General features: G+C 42.8%; 1 protein-coding gene across 1 annotated transcript in view; it reads right to left on the reverse strand.

The window, feature by feature from the left end:
* LOC308198147 (uncharacterized protein) overlaps positions 1 to 17,517 on the reverse strand; it is a 390,404-nt gene that overhangs the window by 17,976 nt on the left and 354,911 nt on the right. Inside the window, exon 8 of the mRNA XM_080599976.1 lies at positions 15,003 to 15,129. Within this exon, the coding sequence (XP_080456102.1) occupies positions 15,125 to 15,129 (5 nt within the window). The 3' untranslated portion in view covers positions 15,003 to 15,124. The remainder of the gene's footprint in view (positions 1 to 15,002; positions 15,130 to 17,517) is intronic.

The following is a 17,517-nucleotide window of genomic DNA, read 5'->3' on the forward strand; positions in this document are numbered from 1 at the left end:
AAATTAACCCAGCTCTAACCTACTTGTTGGAAGCTCAGATTACTTGCAGCTCACCTTGTTTGAAATACTGAGGATATCAACCTACAGGTTTTGCCAAATTTGACCTACATTTGCATCAGAAACAGTTTCTTCTGCTGGGTGTGATCAAACGCATGGTAGCTTTTGGAGTTTATACTCCATCTGAAGCTACTGCCATGGACAGTTCATCCAGGACAGTCCTGGAGAAGGCTGGGCATGGTGCCATGCTTACTTGTCTGCCCTACCTGGTCAAAGCAATAGGGTCTAAGGGACTGGTGTGGATATCAAACATCAGCATGTTTTTGAGGGCTCTACATCTATTCAAAGGGTTTCAGGTAGCTAGGATTTATGAATTCCAAGGGAGACGTGCATATGGCCATTACAATGTCTTCTGGCACACCGTGCACCTTGGAGACATCCAGGACTCAATTCACAAGTTAGACTACATCCAGCCTTTGTGTGTTAAGTATATATACACATAATTTTTAATATAATGAAAATATAATAATTTATATATATATATTGTGGGTGGGAAAGAAAATAAACTATGTAATACATAATTTTTGTTTGTTTGATTGTTTTTGTCTGATTTTTATTCAACAGGAGTTTTTACTCTTGCAGAAGAGACTTTTCTGCCTCCTTACTCCAGCATTGCATTTGCTATTTCAAATACAGATAAGTGCTCTTCTATTTCAGTTTTCTTGGCACTCTTACTAAAACTTTAGAATGAGAAATAAATTAATATGATGCAGCATAACATGGTGTTTCAGACTCATTTCAGCATTTCTCCCAGCAGCCCTGGGGTGCGGTCCCTAGGCTGAGGTCACACACCGCACCAGGCTAAAGCAGTGCGAGTCCTCGATTCTTGAACAGAGCTATCTTTACATACTGAGAATTTCAATTTGTTTTAAAGGCCCCTTCCCTGCATCAGCCTCCAGAGAAGATAAGTTTTATCAGTCCAGTGTCAGCAAATTGATAAAGAAAGGCACAGGGCTGTTCCAGCACAAGCCCAACACTGAGACTTGCTTAGTGATGCAGTCAAGTGCTTCAGCGGCTGATGACTGCAAACGGAAGCTTAATGGGGTGAACATGAAGGAAGAATTAGAATAAATGCCACCTTTTGGAAGAGAAAGCAAGTGGCTAAACAGCTTGGGTGAGACAGGAAAGCAGACATAGAGCAGAGAAGCAGTTCTGCAAAGCACGGCTGGATTTCAGGTTACTGTTGAGTCATTGTCAGGCAGTACGATGACACTTCTGCCTGGATGGCTGCCTGCACATCTGCAGGTGTTACAGGAAAAAAACACACAGTCCCCCTTGCAAGATCTGATCTATTTCAGAAAGAGGTTTTTTTCTGGTCTCCCAAGTAAAACCTCTTTCAACTAAGCCTTTCCCATTAGAATATGTCACCCCAATTACTTCTACCACATATACTAAACCTGAGGCTGATATATCTTCATGCTTTTGCAGGATAGGAGTAATCATCTGGAAAAGTTTATACCAGATAATGGAGAAGGAAAAGATTTTGTCCTTCTGTATTTAACCCAACTACAAAGGCTTGGAAGCAATTTTGCAGTGGTGGCAAGTGAACTGAACCATGAGGGTACTGGGTGGACTCCCATCACATCAAACAGTACAGTGTTTGTGGGAATTTGAGAGGAGAACCAGCATACGTGGCTCTGTCTCCTCCTTGCCGAGTGGGACAGCCCAAAGGGACCACTAGGAGAAGAGTGAGTCCAACAGACTGACCCCTGAAGCTGGCCTGATCCGAAGGAAGGGCTGAACTTGCTTTGAATGCCACGTGCCAGTCAATCCTCCAGTAGGAGGATTCCCACTGTCTCTGCTGGAGGAAGCTGTGATTTGGTGTGAGGAATGGAGGGTCAGACTGCTCAAGGGATACCCCAAGAGAAACCAGGAGACTGATGGTGTGGGAGGTGAGTGTGAGAAGTCTGACCCTCCCATATCTCAATGAGCCTCATAGGCGAAATGCTAGATGTTGGGAAATGGTGCTGGATTTGTGCAGCAGCCCGGAGCAGAGGTTGTGGCATAGCTTGAGAAGTGAACATGAAACCCAACTGCACACCAACGATGGGGCATGTAGGCTCTGGCTGTGTCTGACCATGGTGCAGCTAGGACCAATAGGCAGGATATAACTAGAAAAGTACCTTCTAGACCATTTTTCTCCCAGTGGTCTTCTTGTAGAGAGTGCATGATGAATGCAAATAACCATAAGCCAAGAAGTGAACAGACCTTTATGCAGCTTGAAGGCTGTCCATGAAGATAATGGGCCAAATTTTAGTATAAATGAATGCTTCAGTAGACTTCTTCATACTTAGCCAACAGAAAATATTTGGCTGCTGTCTCTGGCACTGACGGTAGGGACAGTGCCAGCTGGTGTTCTGATAAGGCAGCTACTAACAGATTTCACCATCAAACAACTCTCACTGAAATCTGTCTACCCAGAGATGCCTGGGTAGACAATATACATTAGGCAGAAAAGAGGAATTTCTTTGCTGTAAGAGAGGAATGGAAAGCACATCATTTCTACACAGTTGAAAGGAAATGCGTACTGCTCTATGCTGACTGCTGTTCCTCATCTGGAAATGCAGTGGCAGGGATGCTGTCTTGTCTAGGCAGTGTTGAGAAGTGTTTGGTTATAAATACCTGTCAGTCCTTTGGAGTCAATATTTATAGGTAGATACCTGACTGCATTTTGAAAGCAACAGATCATACTTGCCATGTTTTAAAATAGATTAAAAACCAAATATGAATTAAGAGACTAAAGTCAAGTCCTTATTAACTACAATTTTAATACCATTTGACTTGACAAAAAAGGTAAATCTGCATTCAAATCACTTCCAATTTTTGATTTTTATTTTTTGCCACTTGTATGACTGTAACAAACTCAGTGAGATGTTGAGGAGGGAATTACTGCTTACATACTGATGCACAGGTAATACACAGGTATTCTTTTTAGTGGCCAAGTTTATGCAGCTAATTCCTCACATTCAGCATCGACTGTACAATAATCCTTTTGACAAATGAGTAAAGAGGCAGAGTGCTGCTGAGCATAAAATGCGTTATTGCCTTGCACAGATCTAGGACATGTAGATGAGTGAGGATTAATAGTTGCAATTAGAAATGTAAGAGCAGACTGTAGATTGTGAAAATAATTAGCAGATTCTGCAAAGAATTTCCAGCCTCACAAAAATGTTTTAGTGCAGGATACGTTTCAAATGGAAACATAAAAGAAACTCAGCCATGCTCTTCTCATAAGGATACATTTGGGATTGTTAGGCCAGGGTTTGAAAGCTTGCTGGCTCCTTGACAAAGATGGCTCAATGTTTGCAGCCAGACAGACACCATAGCCATGCCCCCATTTGTCAGGAGTGCTCGGTTTCAGCAGAGACTCTGCAGATTCAGAGACCTGCAGTAGGGTGGAGAACTTGGCAAAACGAGCAGTACAGAAGCAGCCAAACGTACCGGCCATGCTGAAGCAGCCTGGCAAGAAGCGATGCTGGCAGGGAGGCTGAGCTGCAGGGCACTGGAGCTGTGCTGATCCATGCTGAGGTGCCACCAGAGCCCCCGAGCTGCTGTCCTTTACAGATCAGCCGCTCTGCAGCTGCATCCCAGGTGGGCTGTCTTTGGGATTGAAATAACTAAAATGCTATTAAAAAGATCATGAATCATGCTCGCTCAGCAACAGAAAACAAGTCTAACTTGCCTTTCTTTTCTCTGCTTGAAGGTAATAAGTGCCTGGAGTTTGCAATCTCTTAAGAAACTGCAGTCTACAATTTATCTTTCCAGAAAGCTGTCTTCTCATGGCTCTCTTTTCACAGTTTCCACAAGACAAAGACAGTAAAGGTACCCCAAGAAACACACTTAAGAACATCCAGGGTGAGTTTCAAATGTAATAGTAAAATGATAGCTCATTGCCAGCAATTTCACTGGGGTAAACCTTGCTTCTGGCCGGGGGACAATATCCCCTACAGCTATGGTTGGAAGGGGAAAGCCTTTGCAAAGTTTGCAAGTCTTGAACTTAGTGATGAATAAAAAAATTCTGTCAGGAGAGAAGCGTGTAACGATCAAGAATAATGAAACGGTAACAATACATCTTGCCAATCAATAAGAACACTCTCTTTGTAAGAACATATTCCTTATTTATAGATCAGGTAGCTTGCACAGAAGAGGGGATTTAACAGTTTTCAGTCTGGTGTTGGAGAAAGACTAAATGATGATGTGAAATTACCTGGAACACTTAATCGGAGATCAAAAGGGTGTTTTTTCTTTTTCTTTTTTTTTTTTTTTGTAAGTACAGCTTTAAAAATCATATTATTCCAATATAATTCCCATTGTTGCTGTCAGCATCGAGTGTCTAAGTGCCTAATATATCTAACGCAGATGTGCCAAAGGGCTACAATTAAATCACTCTGCACTCATCTTCTGGTACCAATCAACTTTTTCTTCTCTTAATGAACAGACACATGCTGTTTTATACAGACTCTGATTGACTGGTTGATATGAAAACATAATGTGGCAGGAGCTGGTGAAAAATGTTCGTTATTCTCTCTGTTTGGAACTGCAATAGAAGTGAGTAATTGTTTCTGATTGCACCAGCCACTCTCGTGCTGGCTGATGAGAACTACGGTGCTGGCACAGAGGTTGTGTGACACCTCCACAGACGTCGAAGCATTCCCAATACACTTTATTTTAAATGCAGAACATTGCTTTGAATCAGTATTTTTCTACTACCTGGTCCATAGATGTCATCTTCTATCCTTTGCAAATTTCAGAATAGCCCTTATTCAATATTATAGCTCAGAAAGACGAGCCAGAGAGAGGCAAAGCAACTTTCTCAGCATCTTTAGGTAGCAGAGCCAAAATAACCAGTGTCTGTGAGACTTGGTATACAATTCAGGAAACTCACATTCCAGACTGATCTCAGTGCTAGAAAAAGATTAAAATTTTCCTGAACTCCATCAATTATGTTGCATCAGAAATGAAGTCTGGTGATAGGACTGGGTGAGGAAGGAATCTCTAATCTGATGAAAATCGCCTCCTCAGTATCTCTGTGCTCTGTAGAGACAGCAATGACCAGTACCCCTGTCCTACCAGTCTACAATCTTTGTGGTCCCTGAGGCCTGGGCAAACCCATCCTATTTCTGCGTTGCTCTTAAATAACATGCTGCCTTGGTAGAAAGCTGAGTTGGACTGAGAAAAAGGGCATCTACAGACAGCTGAAACAGAGCACATCACCAAAACACTACATGCTGGGTAGAAAACAGTAGGAAAACACATTGCTGTTGAAGCATATGAAGACTGTTGATGTGGGAACGCAATACGTGTTTTGGAGGGAAGAATGCAGTCAATTATGGTTCCCAAATGCAAAATGATATCGCACCCAAATTCATTCTTTGGAAATAGTGGGGACTTTTAGCTACTTCTAAAATTAACATCTTAAATAGCAGATACAGTGAAAAACAAACGGATTCTAATCTAGACTGAATATGAAGGCTGTCATTTCCGGTGTGGATGGCCTGGTACCATGGTGCCTGGGCTCAGCACGCCTATGTGAGTGCAGCAGATGCCCAGGTAGGTGCTCTCTGCTGCCCCAGAGCAGAATTTGCTTCCCACGTACACCAAGACTCTCCCACTAAGAGCAAACAGTGTGTGCTGTTCCTGAACTAAGCAAAAGGCTGAAAAACAACAAAAGCAAACCACACCTTTTCACCATGAAAGATTGTGAAAAAGCATGGAAATTGAATTGTCTGAGTGTGTACATTTTGGTTACAAGTACTCAACTTTCCCTTCCTAAACAATAATAATAAACCTTCCTTGAGCAAAGCACTCAGAACAAGAGCCAGAATCAAATTACAAACCTGTGCCTTTTGTAAAGGGATTAAAAAAAAAAAAAAATCCCACTTACAATTGTCATTTGACAATCAGTGGTTCCCATAAAGGCATATTTAATACTATGTTGCAATGACAGAATTGCATTACGTTCCTCAGTAGATAATCATAGTTTTAAATTAGTATAAAATATTGCTGTGCTCTTTAGTGGTCGTTGCAAGTTTCACCACGTTTTTTTGGTGTTGATTTTTTTAAATCTATTTTTGTTTGTTGGTGGGGACTGCCGAGTTTTGTGTAGATATTTAAGCCCAAGACGGCATCTTAGCTTAGCCATCTGTGAAAACAAAAACCTTGTAGAAATATAGCTTTGAATAAATGAAGCACTGAGGGAATTTCATACTTGATATAAATAATTGCAGCTATAGCTTGTTGCTATGCAGTTAAGAAAAACATCTCTTATCCTTGCTGAAGACCCATTTCTTTAAAAGGTTTCACTTTTAAACATGAAGACAATGAAACATTAATATTTTTCCATCTTCCATTTCAAGTGTGCATGTGAGATCAATGCCTTGCTGTCTGTTCTGATAAAAATGAATGTAAAGGCTCTGGAGAGGCAGCAGCTGATGCTTACCAGCACCAACGCTTTCCATGCACAGAGCCTCAGTAAAAGGCCAGCAGGGCTCAACACCGAGGTGATTTATGGAAGGGCCAAGCATAAGAAGGCTCTTTCCATTTCAGGTGGGTAAATGGGAGCTGTAGGGTGGGCAGGTGGCGTTTACTGGGTATACAAAAAAGTCGCTTTAAAATGAACACATGGAAAAAAAATACTGAGTGAGGGCACAGGAAAAAAAAAAGGAAGCAAAGGCAGTGCTGCCAGCAGCACGTTTTAGCCCTTTTTTCCCCATTTCAGCCCTTGAGAACTGGCATATTTTATTGCAGGGCAATACTTGTATAGGAGGGCTGGTTTAAGTACCTGCCCTCGCGCAACTCACCATGACAATGTATTTAACCATGACCATGTATTTAACTGAACCACGAGCTCCAGCTCCAAAGCTGAGCAAAGCACAGACCTTCTGGACCCACTAACCATGCTGGACACAATCCCCAGGAGTCACGGACTCGACTCCTCAGTGACTAAAGCTCCTTCGCAATGCCCACCCTGAAGGCACAGAACCGGGGTCATCAGGTGTCTGTTGCAGGGCTCGGGGCTCGCCGGGGCAGCAGCAGCTCTGCCTTTTCCACCCCAAAACCGTGGAAATGCTTGACCAATATCAAGCAACTCCCTCCCCACATGCCACTTCCATTTCAAGCCTGAGAATGACTATCAGACTATCACCTGTGTGATAAATACATAAAACAAACAGCTATTATATTCCCATCTATTCTGTGCTTATTGGAGCAAATTTCTGCCCCAATTTCTCCACTTCAAGCCCCAAAGAACCCTTTCTCAATGTCCTTTTGGACCTCCTTAACACTGCACAAGGCTTCACGCAGGTCCGCAGCTCTCAGGGAGGTCACAGCTTCCTGCCTGCGTATTGGGGAGCATATATCTGGGTACATGTATGGATATGTGTAGGAAAAATAGCAAAACCAAAAGATTTCTTCAGCCACAAGGAAAGCTCAACCTTTTTTGCCTCCTGGTTGTCATGTTTTCCCGAGGAAAAAAAAAAAAAAAACCAAAAAAAAAATTGGACTTCCTTGGCTGAAAGCTGTCATCTCCAATGAAAAGCTGATTATACAGTGGAAGTGAATAATAAAAGCATGATTCTGTCTGGTTGCCTGGGCTAAATTCATGAAAAACTCAGTTTGCGCTCAATAATTTCCTCATGAATAGCAGTGTTTTCTTAAGGAAATAGTGACAATTTGCCTTGGACCAAATTAGTGAAGATATAATCTGTCTTCACATTGAAGATGTCAAATTTGCATGCAAATAATTGTGGCATGAAAACTGGTGGTGTCACATGGCTTTAATGATGGTTCACAGGAAAAACACCAAGCGAACAAACACCTGCTCTACAGCTTCTGTGGGTTGCCAGCGTATTATTACTGGTTCTGACCTTCTAATTGCCTCTTTATTTTCTGCTCCTGGCTGCACAGTGAATAACACGAGTGCTCTTTCAACTCCTACGTGTCCCCCCCGCACTCCCTCCTTCCTCCCATCTCTCTCGGAAAACAAATAAACTACCAATTTAATGACTAACTAGCTTGTACTCTCTGAAGAGTTTCCCGAGCTTTTGTAGGAACGGTGAACCCTGAACATTTTGCAAGTGGAAATCAGGATTTTTGCCTCTCTGCCTCTTTGCTTTCCACCCGTACCTGTGGCCCACTGTGGATGGGGAAAGTGCCGCAACGGGGGGACCCCTCCTGCAGCCCCCCTGAGGCGGGGGCACTGCTCTGCTGAGGGTCCGGGAGCTCTCCCAGCATCACCGCGATGGGGAGAAGCCCCTGCAGGGGCTGGGGCAGGGGCAGGGGCAGGACCCCGCGGTGACACCAGGCTGGCAGCTGGAGGGTCCCCGCCGTGCGCTAGGGGCCGCTGCAGTTATCGCTCGCAGCCAGGCGATGTCACCCTCGTCCCGTGCTAAAGCAGGCACGGGCTAATTTGTCAGACAGACCGCCGGGGCTGCTCGGCGCCTTGCTTCTTGCTCCCCTGCACGGGCCCATTCCCCGTTGGCACCGGGAGGTCCCCGGGGGACGGGACCCAGTCACAAACAGCGACACGGGCTGAGCGGATGAGCCAAGGGTCCCGCTGCCCTGAGGATGCACTAACCCAGCTTTTATTCTCGCCTCTGGTATTCTGATTCGTAAAGTCGATTTTGGAAGGAGAGCGGGATCGGTGGCATTACTTTTGATCTGCCTACAGCTAGGCTTCATATTCAGCTCTTCAGTGTTCACGACAGATGCAAACCCTCAGCAATGCTAGGTGGCAGGGAGAAGGCTTCATTTTCCGGGGAGCTAAATACCCCGGCTTTCCTGGCACATCCCGTGCGCTGCACAGAATTACAAGTTCCATCCCAAGTCATTCAGGGACAGGTGTCCTTCGTCGGCGCTTAGAAATTGCCCTCCTGTCAAACTTTCAAGACGATTGCATGCAACTTTTGCCCTCGATGACATGGAAGGGAAATGAGGGTTAGTCCTGCAGCAAAAGCCGCGGAATACTGGCACCCTTGTCCGTTACACAAGGACTGCAGAGATGCAGATAAAGCGGGCGAGCCTACGAAGCGTGGTCTTATTGAGGCATATAAATATGCCTTGGATTAATAGCTGTTTATTAAAGCAGGTTATAAAACACATTTTCAAAGTTCAGATGAGTGACCATCTCAGCCATTAACATCCCTGGCAAATACTCAGATCAAAGTTTTATGACCTCTATTATGGCAGATAGTGCTACCTGAAAATGTCCACTTTCAAAGTTTTATTACTGTCAAATTCCTTATTTAGACCAGTGATTTGACATTCTTGCATGAGCGAACATTAAAGATTTTGCCTTTTTAACCTCCTAATCCTGCTGCATAAATCATTTACAACCGATTTTGTTCTATGTGTCTTTTTGGTGTTATTGGATTCTTATCTTTCATTCCAGTCTAGGTTTCTGATTTAATATATTAAAAACTTCAGTTCAGCTTTGCTGTCCTTATTAAGATACAGAAGAAATAGAAGCTTATAAAGTGCAGAAAGAAAAGCACAATGTATAATATATGTTTAAAGAAAATGAAAAAGGTTTAGTTTAAAGGGAAGGAAGATTACGCACCCCTCTCCTGTGGCACCCCTTTACAACTGCTGTACAAATGCAGACAATTACTTTGTGCAAGCACAAACTGTGCTCTCCCTTAGCCGCCTTCACTCAGAAGCTGAGGTCAAGCCCCGTGCCCTGGGTCTGCCCAAGGGCTCCCCAGCAAAACCTGCCTCTCCAGGGTGGACCTGGAAACCTCCATGGGGACCTGCTAGCAGGATCAGAGTCTGGAAGGATGTGGATGCTCGAGCATAAAACCCTCCTCTACTGCCCCACCTTGCCTTCTCCTTCAAGCATTTACCCTATAGCTGCATGAAAATGTAAAAGCAGAGCCCATTCCCTCAGCAGAAAAACAGCAACAAAACACGCACCCTAAATATTTATATGAGTAACAAAATTATTTATAAATAACAAATAAGCCTGGTATGTGAGGAGTGGCCTCTGTTACAGGTTTTCTCATGACAAAGGGGGACTGACAGCTGGAAGGTTCAAAAGTTATGGGAAAACTCAAGGGACCAGCTTGGTTGTACAGGGTCTATATTCAGGGCTCTGGCTACACCCCTGGTAACAGTATGACAGACTATCAGGCTACCAAGTTAGCTGACAAAAGGCAGCTCTGATCCTTCAGGAGGGTACACCCAAGAAGCCTAACGGATGGGTGAACCTGCAACAACAGCAAGATCACACTGCAAATTAAATATTCATCCAGTACAGAATTAGATGCTTGAGTCACTACTGGACACAGAAAGAGAGGTGATTAAAAATACATATTTTTTGAACAAAGGTGAAAGGTATAGCATAGAGAGATTTTATCCATATTTAGATGAAATCAATCTGCTTTAAATAAATAAGATCTTGTTCATGCCTGAAGTGTATCTGCAATTACATGAATTTGAAAATCAAGTAGTCTTCCTACCCTATCCCAGGGAGGCAGATATAAAAGAAATCTCAATATATACACATATCAGAACCTGTATGTCTGTTTGATGACTTGGCTGCACCATGCTCAGGGACCCTCGTAGCAGATGGAAAGAGTAAGAGTGAGCAAACTCATATTTCATTTCCTATTTACCTGCCTATGTATGTATAAAGCATAAACCAGACACAAACAGTAACCGAAGCAATACTCTGTGGCTTAGTCTCAGATGTAAGTACTTTTTTAGCTGAAAGTAATTTTTATTCAGCTGAAGGGAATGAGAGACTAAATGGTCTTTTTGGCACTTACAGCTGAAACAATAAAGCCCTGACCAAGGTGCAGTGCAGGATGAGGATTGGGCAGCTGGGTGCCCCTGGAAGAAAATCACAGGATTGCATTGTTGTGCTAGCCACCACTCTAGCACCCAGCCACCCCAACACTGTCTCATGTGCTTTTCCAAGATGTCTTGTTAAGAAGGTCATGGAATAACTGGGGATCTGACAAACCTTCACCTGAGCTTTTCAGGTTACCCTACTTACTTTCAGATTTGGGATTCAACCAAACGAAAAAACAAACTTGGAGTACAGCTGGGTGACTCTCATCACCAAACTCCAGAGACTCCAGTCCCTCTGTGTGATCTACAGGGGACAGCTCTGTCCTGAGGTTCAGCTTCCCCAGAAGGAACATGCCCTGAAACCTAACTGTGATCCCATCCAAAGAGTGGGACTCTACCAGCATCATAGAGCTTCTGGCCCAGGGTGGTAAAATCCTCACAGGCTTGGCTGTGATGTGCTGCTGTAATTAATCCCTGGTTCGGCTGCCAGTTATTGCAGATGCCCTTCTGCAGACAGAACAGGATTTTTCCCCCTATTTATTTTTCTGCAAGTTCCCTGACCTGGAAACCTGACATTTTCTGGTTCACACTTATGCACATTTCATCTTTTCTTGAATCCTGTTTAGGATCTGTACTGACAGCAAAATGGCACAGAAAATAGAGTCTGCACCCACCCAGAGGAAATACGAACATCACAGCCTTGTGAGAATGCTCAGCCCCAGTTATTTCTCCTCTGCTACCTAAATTCATTTTTCCAGCATCCTTTTTAAGTTATTGCTTTTCTGCACAACATTTTTTACATGCTGCCCAGCTCCACAACTGCTCTTTCAGTGCAGCAAATTAAAAGATTTGCCCTGTTGAAACATTCTTTAATATGGACAGAAACTAGCATTAGTTTTTCCTTGCTTCTTGAAAGAAAATGGCAAAAAGATAGGGGGAACATACTCTAGCAGCTGACAAGCCTGCCTCTGCTTAGAGCATTGCAGAAACTGCCAAAGATTACTGGATTTGTGCGAGAATAATACCTTTGTACCGCTGCCAAGGTCAATCAGCCCTGTGCACTGCTGGCAACTGCAAGTTCGTTACATAAGTAATGGCCGTCGGCAATCAACCTTAAATTTGGCATACACTTCTCCACCCTCCCCTTCTTACCCCCAGATGTTAAAGGAAAAATATATTAAACTTGTTATGCCTTAAGCTATTTTTCCTCACTTGTTTATTTTCTACTTCTCTTCCAGCTCAAGATGCTCACATCTCTGGCTACAAGCATGAGACTCAGTGTTCAATGAGGGCATGGTGGTTTTCTCATCTTATTTGCAGAGCGCTGGGATTTCATCCCATTGGTGGCATGGAAATTTCAGTAAGAAAGCTCATGAAAATGAGCACTTAGTTGTTTAAGGTGGGTCGTTGCAATGTAATCCTCCCATTTCATCATGCATATGCATTTCTTCCGTCCACCCAATGCCAAAAACTGGTATTTCATGTTCTTACTGAGCATAGCTGTCGTTTACAGTGGATATCACCACAGACTGGGATAGACTGCCTCTTCTAATGCCATTACCTGGTCTAAACAGAGAGGCAGGGATTGTGTGCACACCTACCACTTGCAAGGGAGCAGCACACATGGGGTCGAAATGGGGCTCCTGGACCAGGGATGGGTCCCTGGGATCACTCAGCACCATTGGGGCCTCACACCATCCCCACCAACTATTTCTGAACTATGCATTTTCCCTCCCTCGAGATGAAAAGTCACAAATAAATAGAAGAGCGAGTGAAAAAGTGGTTAACAGGAGCTTTAGCAGAAGAATAGGAGAACGTGGCAATAAGCCCCCACCATTTCTTACATTATCTGAGAGCTGTTCAGCCATGAATTGTCTGTAATAATTAGCATGAGAATATCTCCTTGATGACATTCATACTGCATAAAAGGGTCTGCATTTCCTCCATCAAAGTGCATATTTATGAACTGAATCTCCGAAAGACGGAGCCTTTGATAGTATTATTTTAATATTTTTCGCATATGATTTAGAAGTTTAAACTTCAAGAAGCCCTAATAATAAAAAAGACTATCAGATTTCTGCTAGTCACCTCAGTTTCTAGTAAACACAAACACATATATGGGAGTCACTGCTTAAATATGAAAGTGATAGACTGTATGAGATAGAAAGACATGAATAAATTTTCTTTCTTTCTTTCTTTAATGATCCTGTGAATAGTGACTAGAAAGCCCAGCCTTGAATGCTGAAGCCATTACTCGGCATATGGTTTTCTCATTTCCCATCTATTCCTTGACCCCGGTGACAGCCTGTTCTGTCACACTGAAAAAACTCTTCCTGTGGAAGTCTGCACACATGTATGCTTCTGTCCCTTCGTTGCTCTATCCTTCTTGTTTTATATCCCTGATTATTGCAATTCCTCATAACTTAAGCCTGATCCAGAACCAGGCCCATGAAGGGCAGGACTGCAAGACCCACCTCTTCATTAGGAAGTCGGAATGAGTACTGCCAGGACATAAGTTAGACCTGCTGTCACCAACCCATTCTGAGGGCATGGCTTGCTTTTGACAGTCTTAGATTTGGGGAATGGCAGTTCCTCTTCTCAAGTGAAAAACTTTATGGAGATTTTTTCAACAGAGCCTGCCCAGAGCTGGCAGACTGGTCGCTGGGTTCATTCACTGCAGCCCTGATGTTACTCCTAGTCTTTTGTTTCAGCACCTTGAAAACTGAAAACCCTGAAGTCTGAAAGACAGTTGATAGTTGCTTTCTGAAGTGTTTGCAGAGAAGATACTCCCTGTTATTATTCTCCTTTTGGCAAAAATGGGCAAGCATGTGAATTATCCCAGGCTTGGACAACTTAGCCCAAAAAGGGGACCTGTGAAGGGAACAGGCTTATGAGGCTGTGTGTAAGAGGAGGTGACAGGCCACCACAGCTGGTGTTGTGGGATGCCAGGACAGTTTACTCCCAAACCCAAGTGCCCCCGCTATATCTTCTGCACTGCCCACCAGAAAAGAACCCCCCATCTGCTCCACCTTCAGCTTCTAAGACCTTGACGCCATTGGTAAAGACATTAACCTAACCGTGAAGGCCTGATACTGATTTATCAACTGCAGTGTAAAACAGGTTTGCTTTCTCACTAGTTTTTAACTGCTGCTGATGTAAAATTTGGGAAGTTGAGGGTCAAACCAAAAGGAAATATTTGTGTGGTACAACCTCTCTGGGAACAGAGGAGCTCTTCTGAGAGATACCCACCACGAGGTTTTTCCCACTATATTCCACTGCCTGAAAATCTTCCTATAAGCTTTCTACATAGTTACATTATTTCAAAGTTGTCAGCATTAGGCAATTACAATTCCTGTAGATAAATCTGTTTTCTTTTGTTAAAATGCCCACAATTTTAAGTTGCATAATTTCAACATTTATAGTATTTAGACAAATTCTTTGACATTTAGCATGCATCCCTAAAGCTCCATTTTTAATATAACTTCTATCTTCTATTATTTCACAATAAATAATTTGTATTTCTTTTATGAATACATGTATTGGTACATTTTATGCATCAATAAGATAATGGGTAGTGCATTTCCTATTCTTAGGGATGAGAATGATCAGGGTGGATACAACCTAAATCTCCTTACTAACGAAAATAACAAATATTTTCTAAACAAATAAATATACAAGGCATCTCAAATTTTCTGAAAACTTTACCAAAATATGGTGTACTTATACTTGTGTTTATAAAGAAGGGAGTGTCACAGACACCAGTTTAATGCCCCAAGGAATTTAAAAATATTTTTGAGATTTTCCATGAAGAATGATTCATTTTTCCTGGTATCCCCAACTAGCTGGTAGAAGATTTGGCAAAAAAGTAATGTATTCAGCACCAACAGCTGTTCAGAGCTATTCTGATCTTCTCCTGATAAAACACATAGTTGAAGAATCTAAGTATGCGCCTCTTAAATAACAAGAAAAATAAATTTGTAAGGTATACTTATGATGGACGTTACAGAATTTGGTTCAGAGGCATATTGAGAATATGATATGCTATTTTCATGTATCTATTTTGAGGAACATTGAGAGGTTTGGATACTACACTGCAACCCTGCCATTACTCCACCTTTTCATAAAACATTACTCTGCTATCTAGAAATAACTCTTACCCTCTCTGTTGCACCATAATTGCTTGTTTGAAACCCCACTGGGGACTATGGAAGTGAGCTCAGGCGCTGGTCTTATTCAGATTAATGCAGAAATGTAGAACAGCCCCACTTTATTTATTTTTTCATTCTGCAACAAAATAAAAACAAATGGGTGGAATCAGTCAGAAAAGTGATAATAAGAGGAAAATGCTGATCTGTACATCACACGGACAAACATTATGAAATGCTTTTTTTCCTGATCAAAAAAACAACCAAACAATTCATAATATGCAGAAGTGTTTCAGAAAATGTTAATTCATTGCAGCCAGAAATTCTTGTGGGAACAGACTACCAGTTTTGAAGGATGGTTTTTCTTGGACCCAAGACAAAATTTCTGATCAGAAAAAGAGAGAATAATTGGTAGTTCAGATATTCTCAGGACGTCAGGAGTTCCTCCCCACTCCATTCAAGTCTCTGTTTTGCTTCTACAAGGAAACTTAAATCTGAATCTCCCAGGTGAGCATTTTCGCTATTGTGTAATCTGCAATGGGTGAGATTTCACAAAAGAGCCTTGCAGGGCTTTAATTGCATCCTGACTTTGCACAAGATGTCTTTTGGATGCCTGACAAAGTTGCTGTGACATGAAAGGATGCTTCCAAACAGCAGAGCAGGGCTGTGCTGCTGCCCACTCCACTCCCTGCCCCTGCTGCCTGCCTCCTGCTGCAAAACCAGTGAGAAACAGGAGCAAATGGGCAGTCTCATGCTTATCAGGCTATCAGAATGAAAAGTCATGGACATGAAAGGTGGAAAATAAATCCTATTACTGTTGGGATTGATTTAGAAATCGCAGTTATTTTACTCATCATTCTTATTCATAATTCAGCTCCTCATTGCAAAAGATGGAGGGGAGCATGCCCTACTTTTCTCTTTGTGATTTGACAGCACTTCCATTGAGTAGCTTTGCCACTTTGCCAGGAGAACCACTGGTCACTCCATTTCCCCTGCTGTGTTCTTGGACCTTCCACAACACAAAAGGAAAGAAGAAAATCTAGAAAAAAGGCGGGGGAAACACCAAAAAAATATCTGGGGCAATTACAGCATTCCAAGTGGCTTGCACCAGCCCTTTCCTTGCTGTTTGCCCACAGGCTGGTCAGCTGATGGGATCTATTTCAACTGAAAGGAGGTTATTTGCTCTTATTAAAGACTGGAGGAAAAATCTAACCTCTAATGGCTGTGACTAACAGCCCAAAGCCTGCAATCTCCATGGAGCAGGAGGCTTCAGAGCATGTCAGAAAGAGACAAATGTAAGTCAAAGACATGAAGCTAGACAAGGTTGGCAAAGTCTTCTTATGTACTGGCTAGCGCCCCCTGTTCCTGCTGAAGGTGTAACCTGTAGGTCTTCCTGTGATGCCTGAGAATGCCAATGTGATTATACATGCACACATATAGTGCACACCCGTGTTGGCCCTACCATCATGCAGTTACATGACATCCCATCTACTTTTACAAACCTTCCACTTGTCATGCCTCCACAAGGCTGGGCACCTCAGCACAGACACAGTTTTGATAGCAGCACACAGGGGTTGGGGATTATCTGTCAAAAAGTCCGATCTCTGTTGACATATCCCTCAAGCAATGTATCGAACAGGAGCTGGGAAATTTAGTTGCCCATACAAAGCCATTCCAGCTTCCTACAATGTCCTTTAATGCCTTATAATGGGCTCAATAATTTCTCTAGAGTTCTTGTGTTTGCATAGCCCTGTTTCTGAAGAAATTGCTCCAAACAGAGGAAATGCTGTGCCCTTTTTTCCAACTCATGAAGGTTTGCGGCTATCATGTAGTGCCTGCGTGCTTTGGCAGATCCTCGGTGCCCCAGCAAGATATGCTTGCTCCTGTGCCTGAACATGGCTGCGTGATTCCTTAGGACTTTGCCTGACTCTGTGCTATGTTGTCACCTGGAAAACCTTTCCTCAAAGGAGTTTATTTTCTCCTGTACCTTGGCAGCTGTCAACAAACATCCTCAGCTGAACAGATCGTACCACCAGGAAGTATTTCCTGATTTGCAGGAAATGCCGTCCTTTATTCTCAGATTATTGCCAGCAGTGTAGGCTCAGGCTTGCTGTCACCCACCTATGATACTGTTGCCTGTTCTTTCTATTTGCTGAACCTTTATTTTGTACTTACTTCACCCACATTTTCCTTCAATTATAGAGCCATTCTACCTGACAATACTGCTAGTTCAGTTTCTCCCTCTCTGTAATTTCACATGAATGTTCCCCATACTAAGCAGGATCTATTTTTACAGGTCTTTTACTCTGTGTTGTTTTCCATTTCTTTCTCTTGTGTATTCTGGTCAAGGGAAAACAAAGAAAGAGGCAGACTCTGCTACTCATCCTGCAAAATGCCTTATCCAGGAGAGAGCATGCTGTAAGAATAAAAATGCCATAAATCTGTGCTTTGACGGGGGAATGGTATTTGAACTCACGGTACTGGAGTGTTTCACATAGCTTGTGTGGTCTAAACCAACAAGACAGTA

This window comes from Anser brachyrhynchus (assembly GCF_964034855.1).
Source record: "Anser brachyrhynchus genome assembly, chromosome: 7".
NCBI classification, from domain to species: domain Eukaryota; kingdom Metazoa; phylum Chordata; class Aves; order Anseriformes; family Anatidae; genus Anser; species Anser brachyrhynchus.